Consider the following 22808-nt stretch of genomic DNA (forward strand, 5'->3'; position numbering starts at 1 on the left):
GCCTTCTGCATGTGGCAGAACCAGAGCTCTGTGGCAGCTACCTACACTAGAGTGTAGGAGGAAGCAACTCTGGTGGAAGCATATCTAATGACTTTGCACTACAGATCCACTAGGCCATAAACATGCTAGAAGGGGAAGGATTTCTATTTTTCTTCCCCTTTGCCTCCAACCAACACCTGTGTCCCATAGGTAATGCCTTCTAACTTTTATTTAAGCTTTGTTTGTGGGACTATAGGTTGGACTCTAGTTTCATGTTGGGACACAGATGCAGCATACGGATTTATTATATCATTTATACCACTAGGAAACTAGAACAAATTTGTTGCTTATTCACTTGGAACTTGGGGTTAAATAATATGTATATGTGCATTTAAATTTTAAAACTTTATATTTCAGGATCAGTCTTCAGAGTGACCTTCCTTCTCTATAGCTACTGAAAGTTATGTTAGGCAGGCCGCTCATATTTTTAAATTGTTTCATTATATTTTGTTATGGCACCCAGAGGCCTTCTGGCACGGGTACCAAAAATTTGCCTGTCAATCACATACTCCTCTTGCAGATGCCTTGATGCTATGTCCATTCAGCCCTCCAGTGATGTAGGCTAAAGTATTTATATTGTTTTATTATTCGTATTATTGTAGCACCTACAGGTCCCAACTGATAGGAGGGGCCCCATTGAGATAGGTCTTACATACACATAGTAAAAGAGTGTCCTGCTTTGGAAAGCTCGCAGCTTAAATAGGCATATATGGGAAGGGAGATAGAAAGTATTGTCTCATTTTACAGTTGGGTAACTGAGGCACAGAGAGATTAATGGACTTACCAAAGGTCACACAGGAAGTCTATGGCAGAGTGAGGAATGGAATCCAGGTCTCCTGTGGTTGAGGGCCTTAACCACAAGACTATCCAAATGCTCCAAGAGAGATGCAGCAGTGCAAAGGAATTATAACTAAGACTAAGATTTTGTCATGGTTATTTTTAGTAAAAGTCACGGATAGGTCACGGGCAATAAATAAAAATTCATGGAAGCCATGACCTGTCTGTGACTTTTGCTGCTGCGGCTCCATGGTTTCCCCTGCCACCGTGGTGACTGGGAGCTGTGGGGTTCCCCCTCGGCCTGCAGCAGCTGGAAGCTGCAGGGTGGCAATATTTCCCCAAAAGAAAACGGGACACCCCCAGCCACTCACCTGAGGTTCCCCCCTCCCCTCTGCACAAGGCTGTTTCCCGTTGCTGAAACCCTGAGGAGGCCCCCTCAGGAGTCTGTTACCTGTCGCTGGAACCTTGCAGGGGTCGCCCTGAGGCCTGTCACTGGAACCCTGCCAGGGCCCCGCTGGCTGCTAGTTCCAGAGTCCCGCAGCCCCTGGGGCTGAAGCAGAGAATGTCAGGGGAGGTCTCTGGAAATCACGGATTCTGTGACTTCCATGATCTCCGTGACATAAACAGAGCCTTAATTATAACTATAGTGTTTGTAAACAATGTTCACAAGGCAAAAGTCATACAGCAGAATGAATACAAATTAGAAATGGAATATGCAAACAACAGGTTACTAAACCTATCTGAGAAGATGATGACTTTGCAGCTGGAAGGTGGTTTCAGAGCAGGTTAGCCTTCATAAGACTTAAAGACTCATTCCTAGAATCATGACCTGACTTCTGCCTCAAGCTTCCTCATGCAACTGGGAAGAAATAGGCAAAGAGGGAGCCTCACTCTTTGGTTTCACCATCTCCTTAGGCCCATTCGTTCCTCTAGAGCCTTTCTGCACACTATGCTGTCATTCTTGATGCCTTTATTATAGCTGGAGTTGGTAGGGACTCCTATGTTTAGGTTGCCTAACGCTTGCTAGTATATAAAGTAGAAAGTTATGTTCCGGGGTTGTTTTTTTTTATTTGAGCGGTTCTCACCCCTCCATTGTTTGCGGAAGGCCTTTGATATTTGGAAGGGAGAAAGGCTTTCTTTGGGGAAGACAAGTGTCTTTATCCCCTGAAATTTCACTCAGGTTTTTCTGAGAGATAATTTATAAAAATCATCATTTCTCTTCTATTACTTGCATTCCTCAGGAAAATGTTGGCAGCTGCTCTACTGGGAAGTGTCTGATAACTAGGGCTGCGAGTCTGTCACGGAGGTCACGGAAGTCATGGATTCCGTGACCTCTGTGACTTCTGCAGCGGCCAGTGCTGGCTCAGGGGCTGCCTTGAGGGGTTGGCCGGGGGGGGGGCTCCACAGCTCCCACTGGCATAGCCCTGAAGCTCCTAGGTGGAGGAAGGGCCAGGGGGCTGAGTCCGCATGCTGCCCATGCCCGTAGGCCGCACCCCCTGCAGTTCATGGCCAATGGGAGCGGCGCAACTGGTGCTTGTGGTGGGAGCAGCGCATGGAGCATTCTGGCCCTTCCGCCACCTAGCAGCTGCAGGGACATGCGGAGCCGGTTAGGGAACCCCTGTCAGCACCACCAACACCCCACCCTCCCCAGCACTATCGGGGTCCCAGGCCACATGCTGCTGCCTGGACACCTCCCCCAGCATCCATGGTGCCCCCAGACTGCCCCCCCCCCGAGCAGGTTAGTTAGGGGTATATATTAAAAGTCACTGACAGGTCACAGGCTGTGAATTTTTTTGTTTACTGCCCGTGACCTGTCCATGACTTCTACTAAAAATACCCATGACTAAAACATAGCCTTACTGATAACTACTCAGAGCACCTGTAGTGGTGGCTGTTGGAGGGGAGAGAAAGAGACCAGGTTGGGCTCCCCTCTCCAGACTCAGTACACAGCCCCAGTCACCCATTTCCCTCCCCTCTCCAGCTTGTAGCAGTACAAGTGGGCTTGAAGCTCTCTTAACTCATAAGGTGATGGGGAGTGAGAGAGCTGGGCCAGGCTTGCTCCAACCAGTCCCTGGCCACAGCAACTCATGCCATCTTCCTAGGGCAGCACGTGGGACAGGAGTTCTCCCGACTCCTAGGCAGGAAGAAGAGAAAGAGAGAGGTAGACCAGGCTTCTTCCCACCTCTGAGAATACCGCCATCTTCTGCTGCCAGCTACTGTAGTTAGTTCTGTAGCTCAAGTCGTAGCAGTCTGGGCTGCAGTATTGGAAGGTTCAGGGTTCAAACCCTGATGATAAGGATAAGGTTGTACAGTTCTTCTTCGAGTGCTGTCCCTGTGGGTTCTCACTTCAGGTCATGGTGCATCCCAGTGCTGTTGATTGAAGATTTTTGGTAGCAGTGCCTGGTTGGGCCGCACGTGCACAGCAGCTGTATCACGGTCGTTGGAGTCTCAGGCAGCGCGCGCGTGACCCGCGCCCCTCAGTTCCTTCTCAACTGTCCTCAGCTGAAGATGGAGCTCGGAACTGTGCGACATCTTCTCCTCTTCCTATAGTTAAATAGATAGAAATACCTGTTAGATATATTCCCAGTTCTAGTATCGTTAGTTAGATAGTTGTTAGTAGCAAAAAAAAAAAAAAAAAATTAAAAAACTCATTTCAGTTCTCCCCCTTGTTCGTGTCTCCCTCAGGGACACAAACTTTCCTTAGAAATGCCAGGCTCCCCTGGCTTCAAGAGATGTGGCTCCTGTCACGAAGCAATGACAAGGTCCGACAGGCACTCTCAGTGCATGAGGTGCCTTGGTGAAGCACACATACCGTCTAAGTGCATTCACTGGAACAACCTCAAGGCAAGAGCCTGTTGTGACTGGGATCTCCATCTTAAGATGATTCTTATGGAGCAGTCGCTCCAACCAAGATCTGACAAGGATGACCAAAAGTCCACCATAACCACTGGCACCTCAGCAGTTCTTAACCCAAAAGGACATTACTGTGGCATCCATGTCACAATCTCCTCTCCTCGGCACCGACCGCTCACCAATTATTACTCAACCCACATCTCCCATGGCACCATCGATGTTCAGCGACAGCGCAAATGAGGAGCAGGACAAAGGAGTCTTTTCCTCACACCACTCCCCCATACTTCATAGAAGGGGAACTGCGGGCTCACTAAAACCAAAGGACTATCACAGGCAACCACCTTACCATGGTATGGACAGTCTTGAATGTGCCCTCCCATGGGTTTTCCCAGGCATGGTTTTCTGTGGGACCCATGGACAGCATACAAGGCCCACTACACACAAACGTCTTCACCACCAAGAGGAGAATTATGCTCTCCACTGACATCTCTGCTATCTACAACATTGGTGGCCTCAGAAGAGACGACCAAAGAACTACAGGAGGAAACAGGTACCAAGGACATGTCGCCTGCATATAACTCCTCCTCTTCCCCCCGACGAGGCCATCTGCCGCCTCCTCCAACGCTGGCAGACGATTTCAAGCAATTCCAGGAATTGTTTAAAAGAATAGGCATTAGCCAGGACATTCCCCTAGAGGAGGTCCAGGAGAACCAGCACAAGTTGCTGAAGATACTACAGCAATCCTCTACTGCAAATATCGCCATCCCCATAAGTGAGGCGATTCTAGAGACGGCGGAGACAGTATGGCAGACACCAGCCACTGCTTTCCCCCCCACTCTCCCCCGACGTGCAAAAGGGCAGACAGGAAATATTATGTGTCTGCAAAAGGCATGGATTTTCTTTTTTCCTACCTGCAACCAAATTCTCTTGCGGTGGAAGCTGCAAATTATAGGGACAAACAAACACAACACAGGTCAACACCACAGGATAAAGACCACAAACGCTGGACCTTTTGGGCCCCAAGGTATACACCTCTTCCACCTTGCAATTTCATATTGCCAATTACAGCGCTCTCCTGGCAAAATATGATCACAATAATTATGCCAAACTCTTCGAATTTACCACTGACCTCCCTGAGGACAAGAAGGCACAACTCAAGACCATACTTGTTGAAGGACAGCTGGTCTCGAGACCTGTCTTACAAGCAGCCCTGGACATGGCCGATAAAGCCGCCCGTACCACTGCCATGGCTATCGTCATGTGTAGAGCTTCCTGGTTCTCGTCCTTGGATGTACCAGGGAGCTGCAATTGAAGATAAAGGATCTACCTTTTGATAAGGACAAACTATTCTCTGCCAAAACAGATGAAGTTCTCCACACTATGAAGGACTCACATGCGACCTTACGCACACTTGGCATATACACTCCGCCTCAGAAGAGGAAGAGATACCAGCCCTACCAATGACCTAGGGATCATCCATATACCTGCCCTCAACCCAGACCATATGACGTGGGCAAACAAAGGAACAGACCACCTTGGTGCTGGCAGGCACAACCACAGCAATCAGCACCTCAACCCACTGGAAACAAACCGCAGTTTTGAAGGTTTGGTCAAGGGTTTGAATGACATCCCCATGACACCAGTGCCTATCTGCCCATTTGGCCACTGCCTGCGACATTTTTACCAGGCATGGGAGCACATCACTCAAGACCGCTGGGTCTTAGAAATAGTACAATTCCATCCCCTTTACTTCTTGCTCCACTACCCTCCCGCCTCCCTGTCCCTCTTCAGGGACCCCTCTCATGAGCAGTTTCTAAGGCTGGAGGTAGATCATCTCCAGCTGGGTGCTGTGGAACCAGTACCGACACAATACAGTGGGAAGGGTTTTATTCACATTACTTCCTGACCCAGAAGAAAAGTGGGGGATGGCGCCCGATACTAGACCTCAGAAAACTCAACAAATTTGCATGCTCCCAAAAATTCAAGATGGTCACCTTAGGCACAATAATCCCAACGCTGGAGCACGGGGACTGGTTTTCAGCCCTCAACCTACAAGACGCATACTTTCACATCACTATACACCCAGCTCACAGACGATTCCTCCAATTCACGGTGGGACACAATCATTTGCAATACAGAGTGCTCCCATTCAGACTGTCCACTGCATTGAGAGTCTTCTCCAAAACCCTTGCAGTAGTTGCGGCATATCAGTGCAAACAAGGGATCATATTTTTCCCATACCTGGACGATTGCCTCCTCAAAGGATGCACGTTCACAGAGACAGAAACAAGCACGCAACTCACCATCCATCTCTTCCAAAAACTGGGACTTCAACTGAATGTGCAGAAGTCAACATTAGTACCCACACAGCAGTTAGACTTCATCGGGGTACACCTTGACTCAGTTCAAGCCAGAGCTTTTCACCCGATACCAGATATCAGGCTATAAAACATCTGGTAGACAACGTCTCCATATGCCTGCAAATTGAGGCAAGGACCTGCTTACAACTATTAGGACACATGGCCGCCACCACATTCATGGTAAAGCATGCCAGACTACATATGCAGTTTCTCCAAGGCTGGCTGAGTTCGGTGTACAGACCCACCAAATATAGCCTGAAAAAGCTTGTTACACAACCTCCCAAGGTCCTAGAATCCCTTCAGCGGTGGACCAAACCAGAAAACCTGTGTGCGGGTATTCCCTTCCAACAAACGCCACCATCAATCATGATCACAACAGATGCCTCTCTCCTGGTCTGAGGGGCACAACAGGATCACCACACAGTACAAGGCAGGTGGTCACCACCAGAGACATGCCTACACATAAACTTACTGGAACTCAGAGCGGTGAGAAAGCCTGCCTTCATTTCCTACCTCTAATAAGAAATGAATCAATAAGAGTGATGACAGATAATGTAGCGTGCATGTTTTACATCAACCATCAAGGGGGGGACTCGTTCCCACTCCCTCTGCACTGAGGCCATGAGGCACCACATCGACATCTCAGCTTCCTACCTCCCGGGATGTCAAAATACCATGTCCAACACATTAAGCAGACACTTTTCTCAGGAGCACGAGTGGGAATTGAACCATATGGTCTTACAACAGATCTTCTACCAATGGGGATTCCCCTCTGACAGCCTATTCGCCACAGCACAAAACCACAAATACCCCCTGTTCTGTTCCAGGGTGGGACTCAGTTCCTAATCTCTGGGGGATGCTTTCCTAATCAGTTGGGACAATACACTTATGTATGCATTCCCCCCCATACCTCTGATACACAGAGTCCTATGCAAAATTAGGGACAAAAAGACCAGGATCATCTTGATTGCTCCAGCGTGGCCCAGACAGACCTTGTACCCTTAGTTTCTGCACGTCAGTTTGTCCTCCACGGATCCTCCCGATGAGGCCAGACCTCCTGTCACAGGCCAACGGCCACATCATCGATCCGCAACTGGAGAAGCTCCATCTGAAGGTGTGGCTGCTGCATGGTTCCACTTACATGAGTTAACCTGTTCAGAACAAGTCAAACAAGTGTTACTGAACAGCAGACATGAATCCACGCACAAGACCTACCTACAAAAATGGAAACGCTTTTCCACATGGAGACTTGACAAACACCTCACTCCCTGCACTATGCCCTTACCCATTGTGCTAGACTATTTTCTAGAGCTCAAGAACTCAGGCCTATCCCTAAGCTCTATCAGAGTCCATCTCGAGGCAGTTAACGCCTTCCAAGACAAGATTGATGGGTTCTTGACATTTACACATCTAATCATGAAATGCTTCTTAGTTGGGCTCCAGAACCTTTACCCCAAAGTACACTCTCCCACATCCACATGGGATCTGAATCTAGTCCTCAAGGGACTCATGATACCCACATTTGAGCCACTTGTCACCTGCTCCTTACAACACATGTCAATGAAGGTGGCATTCTTAGTGGCCATCACATCCGCTAGATAAGGTCACACTTCGACCCCATCCCAAATTCCTCCCCAAAGTAGCGTCTACCTTCCGTATCAACCAACCTATTCATCTCCCTACATTCTACCCTAAACCACACAAAACCTCACAAGAGGCTTCATTGCACACCGTGGATGTTAGGAGGGCTATAACCTTCTACTTAAACAGAACAAAACCTTTTCATAAATCCCCAAGACTGTTCATTTCAACAACAGAATGATCTGAAGGTGCTGCTATATCCAAACAATGCCTTTCCAACTGGATATCCAATTGCATCCGCCTGTGTTATCAAACACACAACATACAACTACCTACTGGGATTAGATCCCATTCTACTAAGGCCATGGCAACATTTATGGCATCCCTAGACAACATACCCATTGTGGAAATTTGCAAAACCACCACATGGGCATCAGAGCATACCTTTGCTAACCACTATGCCATCACTCAAGACTCTAGGGCAAATGCCATACTAGGCCTCACAGTCCTCTCTACTTCTACAATGCACATAACTCCAAAGTCCCCCCAACCATAATGGGTACTGCTCTACATTCACCTGAAGTGGAGCACCCACAGGGACAACACTCGAAGAAGAAGAAGAGAAGGTTACTCACCTTGTGCAGTAACTGAGGTTCTTTGAGATGTGGGTCCCTGGGGGTACTCCACAACCCACCATCCTCCCCTCCACTTTGGAGTTCACTACGAGGACTCTATGGTAGAGAAGGAACCAAGGGGTGCAGGCCGTGCGCACACTGACCAAGACTCCAACAGCCGCAAGACAGCTGCTGCACACATGCGGCCCGACCAGGCACTGCTACCAAAAATCTCCAATCAACGGTGCCGGAACACACCGTCACGTGAAGTGGAGCACCCATAGGGACCCACGTCTCGAAGAACTTCAGTTACTGCGCAAGGTGAGTTAACTTCTCTTGCACACGGTAGAATTTTAAAGTATTTTTCCTTTAAAAAAAAACCCTAGGAAACTATGTTAAAAACTATGTTAAGAATATTATTTATGTTTTAAAGTTAAGTAGTACTCAAAAGATAGGAAATGCCAGGTTTGCAGCTGTGCATATGACCTTAATTCTTCTCCTTTGTTAATTATGATACAATCTTTAATCACATACTATTTTTCCCTAGGACTCATCTCATTCAGGGCATAAGGGGGCAGAATTAAGGTTGCATAAGCAACTGTAAATCTGGCATTCCCTAACTTGTGAGTGCTTGACTTTGCAACCTAACATTTTAAACTTATTTTTATATAATTTAAAATACGTTATCCATCTCACATGTGCAACTTTATACAATCATCAGTAAGTGTTTAGTGGACGAAAACATCCGACATCCCCCTGCTTCTACAAAATCAAGATTGTGGGCAGATCTAGTTATGTTATTTTATTTGTATATTGATGGTGTGAATTTGCAGGTAAATGCTTATAAACAAGACAGATTTTACTTAGATGAAAATCCTTGTTGTTTATTTTAATTAAAAGGAGTATTCCATGCTTTTCAAATCAAAATAAGGGGGTAAAAATGTCATTCATCTGTGTCTATTTTCTTATTTCCAGGATCTATTAAGATGCAGAGTTTTGACATCAGGGATTTTTGAAACAAGATTTCAAGTAGATAAAGTAAATTTTCAGTAAGTGTATTAGCAATATTTTATGGTTATTGTACTTATTTTGAACCACTTGATTCAGATGTCCCTACCTCACACCTTCTATATTATAGCTATTGTAGGTCTTCCAACTTCTTTGTCTTTACAGGACATAATGTAATTGGCTTTTACTCAAACGGAAAAGAGAGCTTAAAACTGTAGTAGTGTCCCCTAATGTCTCTCTATCTTAGGGTGTATCTGTGGTGGATGTTGCTTATTATTTCATTTCATGTTTATGTAACCTTGTCAATTTGCACAGTACTTTCTTTACTTGCAGACTTCATTGGGAATATTTGCATCAGTAAGGGTTTGAAGAATTGGGCCCAAAGAAATAAGTTTGTTCTTGTTCTGAACAGCTGTAATCTATGGATTTTGAGGTTTTATATCAGTGGTGGGCAACCTGCGGCCCATCAGGATAATCTGATTGCAGGCCACGAGACATTTTGCTGACTTTGATCGTCCGGAGGCACAGCCCCCTGCAGCTCCCAGTGGCCACGGTTCACTGTTGCCGGCCAATGGGAGCTGCGAGAAGCAGCAGGCGATGTGCTGGCTACCGCTTCCTGCAGCTCCCATTGGCCGGGAATGGCAAACCGCGGCCACTGGGAGCTGCGGGGGGCCGTGCCTCCGGACGATCAACGTCAGCAAAATGTGTCGTGGCCGGCAATCAGATTACCCTGATGGGCCGCATGTGCCCCACAGGCCGCAGGTTGCCCACCACTGGTTAATATTGTTTCCCTATTAAAACACACATAATTTTTTTTCATACGCATCATCAGACTGCTTGTAGTTATTATTTTTCACCAAAATATTTTATCAGCATTGTGCCTCTGAATTGTAACATCTCCACCGAGTTTTGGAAATATTCTGAAACTTGTGCCTGTTAGAGCATGGTAGGTGCAAACATTTTGACGCCAAACCTATAAAAGGGGTCTCTCACAAAACCTCATCCACATATAGTTTCAAAGGCTTAAAAATCTATTTCTCCTGCAGAGAAAAGTGTGTTTCTGTAGAAATTCAGTGGAATTCTCCCAACAGGGCAGGGGAGATGGAATTGTTACATCTGCATGACAGGGTAACACAATTTCAGGAGCTCTCTTCCCCTTCAGGCCGTATTTCTTTGCTATTGCCCTTGGGTCTGTCAGACTGAACCCTAACCCTGCATGCTTCGTGTGATTTTCCTAGTGCACACAAATGATATAACACCCTATGGCTTTTTAACAGCATGTTTGATGTAGGTGGCCAGAGAGACGAAAGAAGAAAATGGATCCAATGTTTTAATGGTAAGTCTGCACCACATTTTAATCTTGAATCTGTTCTCTGCTGGGAGAGTTTCTGTACTGTTCTTTAAATTTTGTTTTACACTAAATTTAAATAAGCCGGTCCCTTTTTTCAAAAAACCATCTGTGTATTTTGTATTATTTTAGCAGTTCACTACCTCTTCTCCTCTTAAGTTTCTCTCACCAAATGAGGTGTTTAAAGCAAAACAGTCTCATCTGAACATAGATTAAAACTGCACATCACCATGTGACATTAATAAAAGAACCCAAAATCACATATCGTTTCTTCCAACATAAATTAGAGTACACACTGCAGACGGAGTTGTGTGGCGCCCTTGTGTGGCTGCATTAAAATATTACAATGTTGAGCTTGTTTGGGGTAAATGAAACATTCTGTTCTCTTTATTTTTTCTTCTGTGTGTTCCACCAAGATGTCACTGCTATAATCTTTGTTGTGGCCTGTAGCAGCTACAACATGGTAATAAGGGAAGACAATAACACAAACAGACTACGGGAATCCCTGGATCTCTTCAAAAGCATCTGGAACAATAGGTAAAAATAAATCTCTTTCTGGAGCATTAATGTAGTCAATAATAACGAAATTAGTATTTAGCACTTACATTTTTCTAAACATTGTTCAAGCATTAATTACTTAAACATTAGCTAATAATTTAAAAGGCTCAGTCAAGTACTTTTTCTATGTGTTATTATTAACAGCTCTGAAGCAACTTACAGAAATTTCAAATAAAATACCTTTCCTTACCGATTGAAAAGCACTTTGCCACTTTAAGTTGCCAATGAATATGTACTTAAGTGCATACAGTGATAACTCACTAATGAGAAGCCCCCATTGCTAAGTATTTAGATTTTTTTTTGTTTAGAAAATGTCAAGACAGGACCAGAATGTTCCCTGGTAACCAATCTTGAAGCACCACCAATTGCACTAACCCCTCCGCAAACACCATCTATGGCCCTGGCACGGGGCTGTTGCACTTACAGTACGTTGCTGCTGCACAAACAAGGCTACATCAGTTTCTCAGTATTCTAATAGGATCATAAAATTGAACGAGAAGCCGACAGGCCAGATGGTCCACCAGAACTTACAGATTCAGGCAGGGAGTGAGAAGGGCTTTGGAAAGGTCAGCAGCCACCACTTCTGCATTCCTGTAGTGTTAAGCTAAGGAAGGGAGTGAAACCCAGTTCTGCCATCGCTATGTTTGAGTGGGGAAGATCAGGATGTTCTCATATTTCAGCTCCCTCTCCCCCTCAGGTGGGAGCAGATACACTGAGGATGTCCTCTCATCACAGCAGTATGGTAGCAGTAGCAGCAACCAACTTCGTGCACGTTCACGGCACCAGTCTCAATACCACAAGAGCATACAGGCAGCGGCTCTTCTAAGAGTCGTCTCCTGAAAACAAGTCCCGTGGGACTGCACCCAGTTATAAGCAAGTAGCCCTGTTTAAGAACTTTAGCCACTGTTTGGGTCAGGGTTAGCGCATGACATGGGGCTTCATGATAGGTCCAGCTGACAGCATGATGTCACATTTCTTGTTCCCATCCCTAATACAGCCACAGAATCTTGCAGGGCATCATTTCAGGCAACTCCAAAATCTGGAGGGAGAGTAATATATGAAATTTGGAGTTTGCCATTTACCAAGGTGTGAAGTTATGAGGTTGTATTGTATGATAAGTGTATAATTAGATATTTTAACAACTACCACAGTTTCTGTATCTAATCTAATTGTAACATTCTTTTAGATTACACTAGTGTTGCAGTCTCTGCAAATGATAGACATGGTATCTAGCCAGCAATCTGAATAGGTTTCTAATTGATAATAAGTAAAAATGAAATGCAACGTAAGATCATGAGAAATTACAAGACTTGATCTATCTATCTTTATGCTCCCGGGTGTGAGGAAATTGTCAGACTAGGTCAGGAAGAATTTTTAGCACAAATCCCAGTGGTGTAGTGTCACAATAATAGTCTCGTGCATTATTGTGGCAGAATGGGGTTTACTTCTCCTGACTCATCAGGTACCATATAGGCCACTGTCAGAAGTAGGATTCTGGTTTGGATGATCAGTTGGTCAGTTCAGATACAGCAATTTGTATGAAAAATGTACAAGATGGATAAATAACCTCCAATATTTCTCTATTGCTTTAGTAGAATGAAGCATATCTTTACATGTTAAGGAGCACTAGTATTAAGTTTTTACTGTGACGTTTTTAGAAAATGTTAACGCTCTGGTGCCTAGGGTTAGTGATTTGGTAGCAGAGAGTTAATCTATAAAACCTATATTTTAAACTTGTTCCCTTTGTTGTGGAAAACGAGTCACACCATCTGTTTGGTTCAAACAGTCTGAGGTCCTTTTATTTTAATACAAGCATGCAGGGAGAAGGACACAGAGATGGCCACACGCAGGTGCCACCCTCGTCTCTCTCTGTCCTGCCCCTATAATACCAGTCTTATATAGTTTTTTTACATTCAAGTCAAATGATACATTTCCTTAATTTTTTTTATCACTCAGGCATTGTTAATAAAGCCTTATAAGGAGCCAAAGTAAACAGTTTCATAACTGGGGGTGGGCGTTGCATATAATGGACAGCTAGGGCCTTGAGCTAGGCTAGAGGTTGGCCTAGTTCGTTATCTGGGTCAAAATACCACGGCCCAGCATATGCAAATGCTCTTAGCTTAAGCGAAGTCTTACAGGATGCCAGCCTATAGGCCTCTTGCATTACTGCTCTTGCCTATGCTGCATATAGTGCATAGATTTTGTCACAGAGTGGGATGGGGTCAGGGTCAACAGCAAGGTTAACAGCAATTTCCCCCACACCTTCATAAGCATCTAATATGTTTTAAATGCTATTAATATATTAACCAGTATGGATGTGAATTCAAGATAACTGAAATATTCGTTTTGCTTGGTTGTTTTTCTATTAAACTTGATGAAAAGAGCCTCACAGACCACACAAAATAGGAATAGGCCATTAAAGATTTCCTTTATGAAATGATTGTCTGATGGATATGTTAGAGTTGGCATCAACATCTAGTTTATTCTTCACAGGTGGTTACGGACCATTTCTATCATTTTGTTCTTGAATAAACAGGATATGCTAGCTGAAAAGGTCTTGGCAGGGAAATCAAAAATTGAAGATTACTTTCCTGAATATGTGCGTTACACTGTACCTGATGATGGTAAGATTTCGTAACTGTTGGGATTAAAATAGCAGGCATAATCCTTGTTCTCACAAGTACTACAAAGCCGCAGATTCTTTCAATCAAAATGATGATACACCACTGTGAAAAGATAGGACACATGCATATACGTACACAAAGGGAAAACTTAACTTGGGAAAGGTCTCTGCCCTATTTTATTTGTAAGCATCTGATCAGGTATCTTAGTTAGGTACAAAATTATGGTAGGATGGAATAAAGCAAATCATACCAAGCTTGTTTCTTCACTTCATTGCTTATTTCAGGATAAAATGAATTCTGTACTCAAAACAAATAGAGTTGACATGAGCTGGAGGATTGAATTTCCTGTACTGAACAAGAACATTAAAAAATTGACCAATATGGCCCCAATTCAGCAAGATACTTAAGCACATAAGTAGTTCCATTGAGTCAGTGGAGACTCCTCCCATGCATAGTTAAGCATGTGCTTAAGTACCCTGTTAACTTGGGGATGAAAAAACACCTTATGAACTACTTAATTTGCTATATTGCGGAAATTGCAGATCCCGCAATATTAAGCTTCCACTGCAGTTTTTATTTTAATTAGGTTACTTTGCACAGTTCACAGTGTTGCATACAGTTTGAGATTTGCAACACACACTTTTTCCCCCATTAGCACAGTAGAACCCCATTTATCCATGCTGACAGTTGCAGGGCTCTGACTGTTAGCCCCAGACAGTGGAGCTCTGGTTTTCATCCCTGAGGGCGGGAGGGCAGGCTCCTGCTGTCAGCCACACACATTAATGTCTCTAATACAGTTGTAGCAAAATGTCTGGTTATCAAAAAAATTAGCAGGCATAACATAATACGTAAGTGTTTATATTGTTCTACCCACTTTTTTCTTAAACAAATAGGTCTTATCTGGGTTTTCCAAATTACCACAATTAATTAAGGTCCATTATTACTTTTCTGTCATTTTCCATGTCTTGTCCGCATCTCGGCCACAATTATTTGACAATCAGCCCGCAATTCAAGTAGGGCCTGACTTATATAATAAATAGTCTTCGACATCAAAACTTTATCAACAGATATGAAAGCAACAGAATGTTTAACTACTGAATTGCTATTTTCACATTTCAGTGTTTTCCTGTTGTCACTGCTGTAAGCAATGTTCCCAATTTAACCAAGGAGCTGTTGCCCATAAAAAGCTGAGAAATAGAAGTTTGTTTATTTAAGATGGTTTAAAACAGTGGTTCTCAAACTTTAGCAACCTGAGACCCCCACTTTGATTTAAAAAAATTTGCGGGCCCCTAAACCCCCCACTTAGTCCCAGGCCCTGCCCCACTCCACCTCTTCCCCCAAGGTCCCAGCCCCGCTCCACTGCTGCCCCTCCTCTTCCATACCTCTTTCTGCTCCCTTCCCCAAGCGCACCCCGTCCCTGCTTCTCCCCCTTCCTCCCAGCACCTCCTGCATGCCACAGAACAGCTGTTCCCTGGTGTGCAGGAGGCGCTGGGAGGATGGGGGAAGGAGTTGATCAGCAGGGCCCATGGACCAACTGGAGTGCCCTTGGGGACGGGATCCCAGTTTGAGAAACACTAGTTTGAAATATTCTTTCATTTTGGAAGAACCAATTGTGAATGTATTGTAGGTATATTGTTTTTTAATTCCTATAGCAAAGGACACTCTCTTATTTATTCCATCTCTTATTAAATATGCAAAATAACTCTCATTTTTTTCATTTATCTGATATAATTTATTTTTAATTAAACAGCAACGCCAGATGCTGGAGAAGATCCCAAAGTTACAAGAGCCAAGTTCTTTATCCGGGATGAGTTTTTAGTGAGTAATTTTAAAAACCTATATCTAGTGGTATCATGGAGGTTACTCTCATCAAACACACTTGACAATATGGTCACATTTTGCAAAAAGAGGGTGGGAAAAAATGCTTAGCTCTTTCATAGCTTTTTTCAGCCATACATTTCACAGCACTGAAAAAAAGTGAAGCATTCTTAGCCCCATTTTATAAATGGTGAAACTAAGGCACAAAGATGCCAAGTGATGCATCGTGAGTCAATGGAAGAGCCAGGAATAGTCTCCTGAAACCCAGTCTGGTACTTAGTCTACTGTGGACCCAGACTGCCTTCCTCTTTCCTTTTGTTCTCCATTGTGCACATGGCCACAGTAATATGGACCACTTCCACTTCTAATTTACATGATTTTTTTTTTTGTGGATTTATTTATCTATAAAAGCTTATTCTTGTTGCATGGCAGATTTCATTCACATCTCTGTACTGGCCACGTGGCCTGTTTGGAGTTCAAAATCTGTTACTGAGGTCAACTCATACGCTTAGCAACAGGTTTGTTATAGATAGGGCCCTACCAAATTCACGACCATGAAATCTGGTCTTTTGTGTGCTTTTCCCCTATTCTATACAGATTTCACAGGGGGAGATCAGCATTTCTCAAATTGGGGATCCTGACCCAAAAGGGAGTTTCAGGGCGGGGGTCACAGGGTTATTTTAGGGGGGTTGTGGTATTGCCACGCTTACTTTTGTGCTGATTTCAGAGCTTGGCAGCCAGAGAGCGTAGCTGTTGGCCAGGTGCCTAACTCTGACGGCAGCTCCCCACCATACCCTTTACTTCTGCACTGCTGCCTTCAGAGTGGCAGCTGCTGACTGAGGGCCTAGCTGTGCAGGCAGCAGCGCAGAAGTAAGGGTGGCAATACCATGCCAGGCCATCCTTCCTTCTGGGCTGCTGGTGGTGGTGGCTCTGCCTTCAGAGCTGGGCTCCCGGCCAGCAGCTGCCGCTCTTCAGCTGCCCAGCTCTGAAGGCAGCCCTAGTAGCGCAGCAGCAGCAGTGCAGAAGTAAGGGTCATTAGTATATACACAGACTGTCTGTGTATATAATAATGATATTCTGCAATTTCCACAGTATGCATCCGATGAAGTGAGCTGTAGCTCACGAAAGCTCATGCTCAAATAAATTGGTTAGTCTCTAAGGTGCCACAAGTACTCCTTTTCTTTTTGCGAATACAGACTAACACGGCTGTTACTCTGAAACCTGTCAAAATACACAGTAACTCAAAGCACACAAAATACACTTTACTCTCAAAGCACACAAGAGTTACAGATCTGGGGATAAAACAACACCTAAACATTCTCTCTCCTGAATCACTTCTAGTGAGTGTTAAGGCCCAGCCCCTGTGTCAGGCGGGTAGGCCCCTCCTGCAGTTCTTCTGTTTCCTTAGTTTTCAGAGTAGCAGCCGTGTTAGTCTGTATCCGCAAAAAGAAAAGGAGGACTTGTGGCACCTTAGAGACTAACCAATTTATTTGAGCATAAGCTTTCGTGAGCTACAGCTCACTTCATCGGATGCATTCAGTGGAAAATACAATGGGGAGATTTATATACACAGAGAACATGAAACAATGGGTGTTACCATACACACTGTAACGAGAGTGATCAGGTAAGGTGAGCTATTACCAGCAGGAGAGCGGGGGGAGGGAGGGGTGAGAACCTTTTGTGGTGATAATCAAGGTGGGCCATTTCCAGCAGTTGACAAGAACATCTGAGGAACAGCGGGGGTGGGGGGGAATGAACATGGGGAAATAGTTTTACTTTGTGTAATGACCCATCTACTCCCAGTCTTTATTCAAGCCTAAATTAATTGTATCCAGTTTGCAAATTAATTCCAATTCAGCAGTCTCTCGTTGGAGCCTGTTTTTGAAGTTTTTTTGTTGAAGAATTGCCACTTTTAGGTCTGTAATCAAGTGACCAAAGAGATTGAAGTGTTCTCCGACAGGTTTTTGAATGTTATAATTCTTGACGTCTGATTTGTGTCCATTTATTCTTTTACATATAAATTGTCCAGTTTGGCCAATGTACATGGCAGAGGGGCATTGCTGGCACATGATGGCATATATCACATTGGTAGATGTGCAGGTGAACAAGCCTCTGATAGTGTGGCTGATGTGATTAGGCCCTATGATGGTGTCTCCTGAATAGATATGTGGACACAGTTGGCAACGGGCTTTGTTGCAAGGATAGGTTCCTGGGTTAGTGGTTCTGTTGTGTGGTGTGTGGTTGCTGGTGAGTATTTGCTTCAGGTTGGCGGGCTGTCTGTCAGCAAGGACTGGCCTGTCTCCCAAGATCTGTGAGAGTGATGGGTCGTACTTCAGGATGTTCAGCTGGTGAGAGAGATTCATAAATTCCAAGGCCAGAGGGGATCACTGTGATCATTAGTCCAATAGTTCTCAACATTTTGGGGCTCATGGACCATTTGTAAACCTTGATGGCCTGACCCCGAGTCACTCCCCGACCTGATGCCCCCATCCCCCCTTGAGGGGTCCATCGGGCAGGGCTTGGAGGTAAGATTCCAGATGCTCTGGCCAGATGTGAACAACTGGGAGTATGCCCCACTTGCAACTGATGGAAAGGGTGGTGAGCCTAGACCATGCCCAAAAACACACAGTCTCTCCCCATGGATGGCAGAGAGTAATGGGGGATTTGGGGCCTCGAGGTGAAGTGAAGAGATCAGGGGACTTAGGGTATAGTGAGGAGGAAGACATTAGAGGGTCAGGGGGAGCTGGGGAAGCAGGAGGCTGGGGAAGCAGGAGGCTGGGGGAAGGGTATGGGGCAGAGGTGTATGGGGGAGGGGTGGTAGTCCAGTAGCTCTCGGAAAACACATGACCTAGGGTGGGCCAAGTTTAAAGGGGGAATTTGTGGTGCTATGGGTAAATTAGAGGGGCTGGGGAAGAAAATCTGGGAAGCTGGGGGCCAGGGTGGGTGATAGGATAGAGGAGATGTTGCCAGGCTGTGAGGCAGTGGGTACATCTGGGGGCTGGTACTTACCAGAGAACATGACGCCATCATCTCCTTCCTGGCTCCTGTCCTGTGGAGCTGGCTGGGCTCAGGTCCCCACTGCAAGCATTGCGATCTTGTGCACCAGGTTGCAATGAGACCAGCCAGCTCCATGACCCTTTGAAATATTCTGGCTACCCAATTTTGAGTCACACCCTAGGGGTTGAGAAATCCTGCTGGTAAATTATTCCAATGGTTAATCACCCTGACAGTTAAAAATTTACCCCTTATTTCCAGTCTGAATTTGTCTAGCTTCAACTCCCAGCCATATGACAGTGTAAGATCTCTGCTAGATTGAAGAGCCCTATATCAAATATTTGTTCCCCCAGCCAAGCACAGATTTTACTCTTACATAATGTTTCAGTCCCCTCTGCCATGTGACCCATACATCAGCTTCAGCACCCCAGTCAGGTGCCTGAAAGTGTGAGATTCTCGTCCCAGCTTTGGCCCCTTTATAAAAGAGCCAGAACAGCATGAAGGGGGCCTAAATGTCCCCTCTCTGGTCAGAGGAGGATTCCCCCTGTTTAGCCACATCTGAAGACCATTTTAAGGCTGCCTTCTGAGGTCCATCTGACAAGTCTTGATGTAATGGGTGTGCCTGGGGCAGGACTAGGGCAGGAGTGTTTTGGGGTGGGAGCAGAGCACATGGTGGTGCAGAGATTCCTGGCAGGCCTGAGTAGTTTCCTTAATTTAGAAAGGCTCCCAGGGCCGGTTATACCTGGAGCTACCCAGGATTTCAAGGGTGCTAATATGAGCCTAAACCTCCCCTCCCCCTGGAAGCACTGCACTGAATCTCACCTTGAGTTTATGGCAGATAATTTTCACATATCTGTTCTTTCCATTATTCAGTCTAAAAGAAAATGGAGGAATCCAATCCTTTATGTGGATATTTAAAATGTCAGATCGCTCAAGTGAAAGTTTTTCTAGTCAAAATATTCCTAAGGCGTTGCACTGTGCCACTGTCAGTGGCAACAGGCGAGTAAGACTGAAGTATTCATTTTACTTCACATTTTAAATACTGTTCTGAAGCAAATTAGAAAGAGAAACCTTGAACATTTTATGATTCAAAGAGTGAAGGAGTTTGTTTCATCTCGCTACCTTTGTTACACTTTTCTTTCCAATTTTATGGTCTGTATTTTTTATTGATTGATTGCTCTGCTCTGTTACATTTCCTGGAAAATCTGCCTTTATTACTTACACATTCTTTATTGTAATTTTGGTAGCCTATAGTCATGTTCACTAGTCTGGCACATCAGCCCCCTGCTACTGCTGCACAAGATGCTTTGGTAGCCTGTGAAAGTCGTGTCATCTTGTAGCCCTCTGTAACTGTACCTGGTACGCTGCAACTCTCAAAACTCTCCCTCTGCTGACCCAGGCTGCAGCCACCAATTCTATTTCAGATGATTGTCTTAATTATACACAGGTTTATCACAGACTAGTTAAGAAAAGATGTTTATATTTAACAACTTATATTTAACAACACCTCTGACTAATATTTCTAAAAAGCATCAGAAGGTGGGCATTTCATTTTCTCGCTCTCATTTTCAGAAGTGCTAACTATCTGAAATCCCCATTGACTTCAAGTTGCAGGTATTCAGTACGTGTGAAAACTAGGCCATTGGTTTCCAATTTATGAAAACATTAGCTAGGTATGGCAGGAAGAGCTGTTTGTCTGGCTCACCAAGACAAGGCTGGAAATCCAGCTCTTTTCCTCAGCAAAATGTTTCTTTCCTTCCCAGGTCAGGTCACATGTCTAGTTCTAGGCAGTATCTCCTATTTCACAAGGTCTCTGTTTCATAGGAAACTCGCCAGGCTCCTCGTCCTGTGCTTAATCACAAGACTATCCTTCCTCCTCACAGTGTTGAACCCAGCATTCATCAATTGTTTGCAATTCTCCCAAAACAAATATTGATGTTTTGTACACAGGATTCTGCAACTGCTGATGTTTTACTTCAATACAATGGGTCAGCCCTACAAAAACAGCAGCAGGGCAAATCTGGGTTATTCTGCTTTTTATTTTGAAAAATCTGAATAATTTTTTCTTGGACTTGAAGCAGCTACTGTCTGAATACGTTGACCTGCATTCCAAGAATAGTATATTTAGCTCCTTTCAGAAGAATCTGTTGTGTTCTTAATAATCTTGACCTGTTCATAAATATAGGGATCCAACGTCAATATTTTTCTTGTATTCTAGCTTAGTAATGGTGGTTCTTCTGCTAAATGTTATTATAGAGGTGTGTATTTTTCCTTGAGTTGACACTCACTTCTCTTAATAAAAGTCTAATATGACTCCTCAGAATAGAGTTTTGAGTTGAAAATTCAGTAGATAGATAATCTCCTAAAATTATATGGTTGCTTATCTGCCAAGGCACAAAAAAGACCACATTTTGAAAACACATATTTTAACATGCTGCTGTAGAGTCCCAAATGTAACTTGGCATCACCAAAACATTGTGGTGAACTGGCTGCTTTGTACTTTGCTTGATGGAATCAGAAATTGGCTGTGTATAATAAGCACTATACTCCTAGAGGCTAATGGAGAATCTCTGTTGCTCAAATAGCAGGGCACTGTGCTTTTGAAGTAGGAGGGATGAGTTCTGTTCTTTGTATTACCATAAAGCTGTACATGACATGTATGATGCACACAGCATCTCCACAGCAGGCTAGTGTTCACACCCCAGCTTGATTCAAACTGTATATTCATGTAGACAAGCTACATTGCTGATTTAAAACAAAAGTTCACAGTTTTGCCACTTGGGCACCAAAAAAAGAAAAATAATTCCGGGGACAGATGCATTGCAGAATGCAGTATTTGGTTATCAACAGTACAGGTTATATATGTGAATGTGTACAAATAATATATAAAGTAGCAGCTCTTACAAAATACCCTTCATGCAGTTATTTTTCCACAAACTGCTCCACCAGCCGGTCCACGAACTGCTCCGCTCCACGTCCCACAAGCAGCTCCCGCCGTCCCACGAACTGCTCCGCCAGCCAGTCACAAGGCACTCCAGCCGTCCCGCAAACTGCTCCACAATATATCTTCAGGCTCCCCCACTACTTAACACAACGCTCAGTGATTTCAGCTCTTAGGTGAATTCAGCTTGTAGTAGGGGAGCCTCAGTGCTGGTGCACCATTAGCCCAAAGTGAGCTCAGCAGCCTGTAACTAGACTCCTAATGGAATCAAAATTAGCTCTGATGTTCCACAGTAGAGAGAGGAGGAAGTGCAATTAGCATGTAAGGCCCTCACCCAGGGGCCCATGCCACCAAGTATTAATACTTGTCTCCAGCAGTTATACTGGGTATTTTAACCTTATAATGCTGTGCATAATATTCTTTCTGCTAAAAACTTTCTGTTTATATTTTACCTGGTTTTCCCAACTCATAAATTGGAAATACTAATTAGGTCTTCTAGTCCTGGTAGTGCACCATTATTTTGTGTATAGTAACATTAAAATATACCATTAGTTGAAATGATTATTCTTTAAAGTTACCGTCTGATCTCCTTCCTGGGTCTCTGTTTCCTAGTGCAAACCAGGGGAGTATTTTGGTCTCTAAGGGCAGTGGTAATGGGATGGATTGTGAGCCACTACCCTCACTAGTTATCACAGGGAATGCAAACTTCCCTGCGCTAGCCTTTTGATGTTCTGTAGACATAACCAGAGTACCAATTGTGGTGGTCGCGGTCTAGCTCCTAGTAGATGGGCTATACTATAAAACCAACCATATTGGCTGCAGCTGTTAGCTGGCAGTGAGTTCTGTTAACTATCAGACAGGACCAGTTCCGGCATCTAAACTTTAAAACCAGTTCAGGATTCCTCTGTGTTCATAAGGGTTTGATCATCAGGTTGGTGCTTAACAATAATAATTTGAACTATTGACCTAGAAGTGAAAGGTTCTATCTTACATATACATAGATGCTGAAAAGTAGTAATTTCTAGCATGTCTAAACATAAATGTCCAAGTCTAAGGAAGAGAATGGGGCCTTGCTCAAGTACAATGCAGCTATGAAACATCTCTATAAAGTAAAACGTTGTAAAACGGAGAGATTTTTCACATGCTCAGTCAGTAAGGCTGTTAAAACAAGCCTGCTTGGAATCCCCTGATTTGCTGCTTCAGAGAATGTAAAGCTACCTAGGCTTGTGGGCAAGAAATGGAGCTTTTTTTTTTTTTTTTTTTAATTTGGAGATAATTTCATCTGAGGTGCAA

General features: G+C 44.3%; 1 protein-coding gene across 3 annotated transcripts in view; it reads left to right on the plus strand.

Moving 5' to 3' along the window:
* GNAL (G protein subunit alpha L) overlaps nt 1-22808 on the plus strand; it is a 331001-nt gene that overhangs the window by 302752 nt on the left and 5441 nt on the right. For all 3 annotated transcript variants that reach the window (XM_037892876.2, XM_037892877.2, XM_043539887.1), the window contains 5 exons: nt 9200-9273; nt 10510-10568; nt 10997-11117; nt 13632-13762; nt 15513-15580. In XM_037892876.2, coding sequence (XP_037748804.1) covers nt 9200-9273; nt 10510-10568; nt 10997-11117; nt 13632-13762; nt 15513-15580 — 453 coding nt within the window. The remainder of the gene's footprint in view (nt 1-9199; nt 9274-10509; nt 10569-10996; nt 11118-13631; nt 13763-15512; nt 15581-22808) is intronic.

Source organism: Chelonia mydas, chromosome 2 (genome assembly GCF_015237465.2).
Source record: "Chelonia mydas isolate rCheMyd1 chromosome 2, rCheMyd1.pri.v2, whole genome shotgun sequence".
Classification (NCBI taxonomy): Eukaryota; Metazoa; Chordata; order Testudines; family Cheloniidae; genus Chelonia; species Chelonia mydas.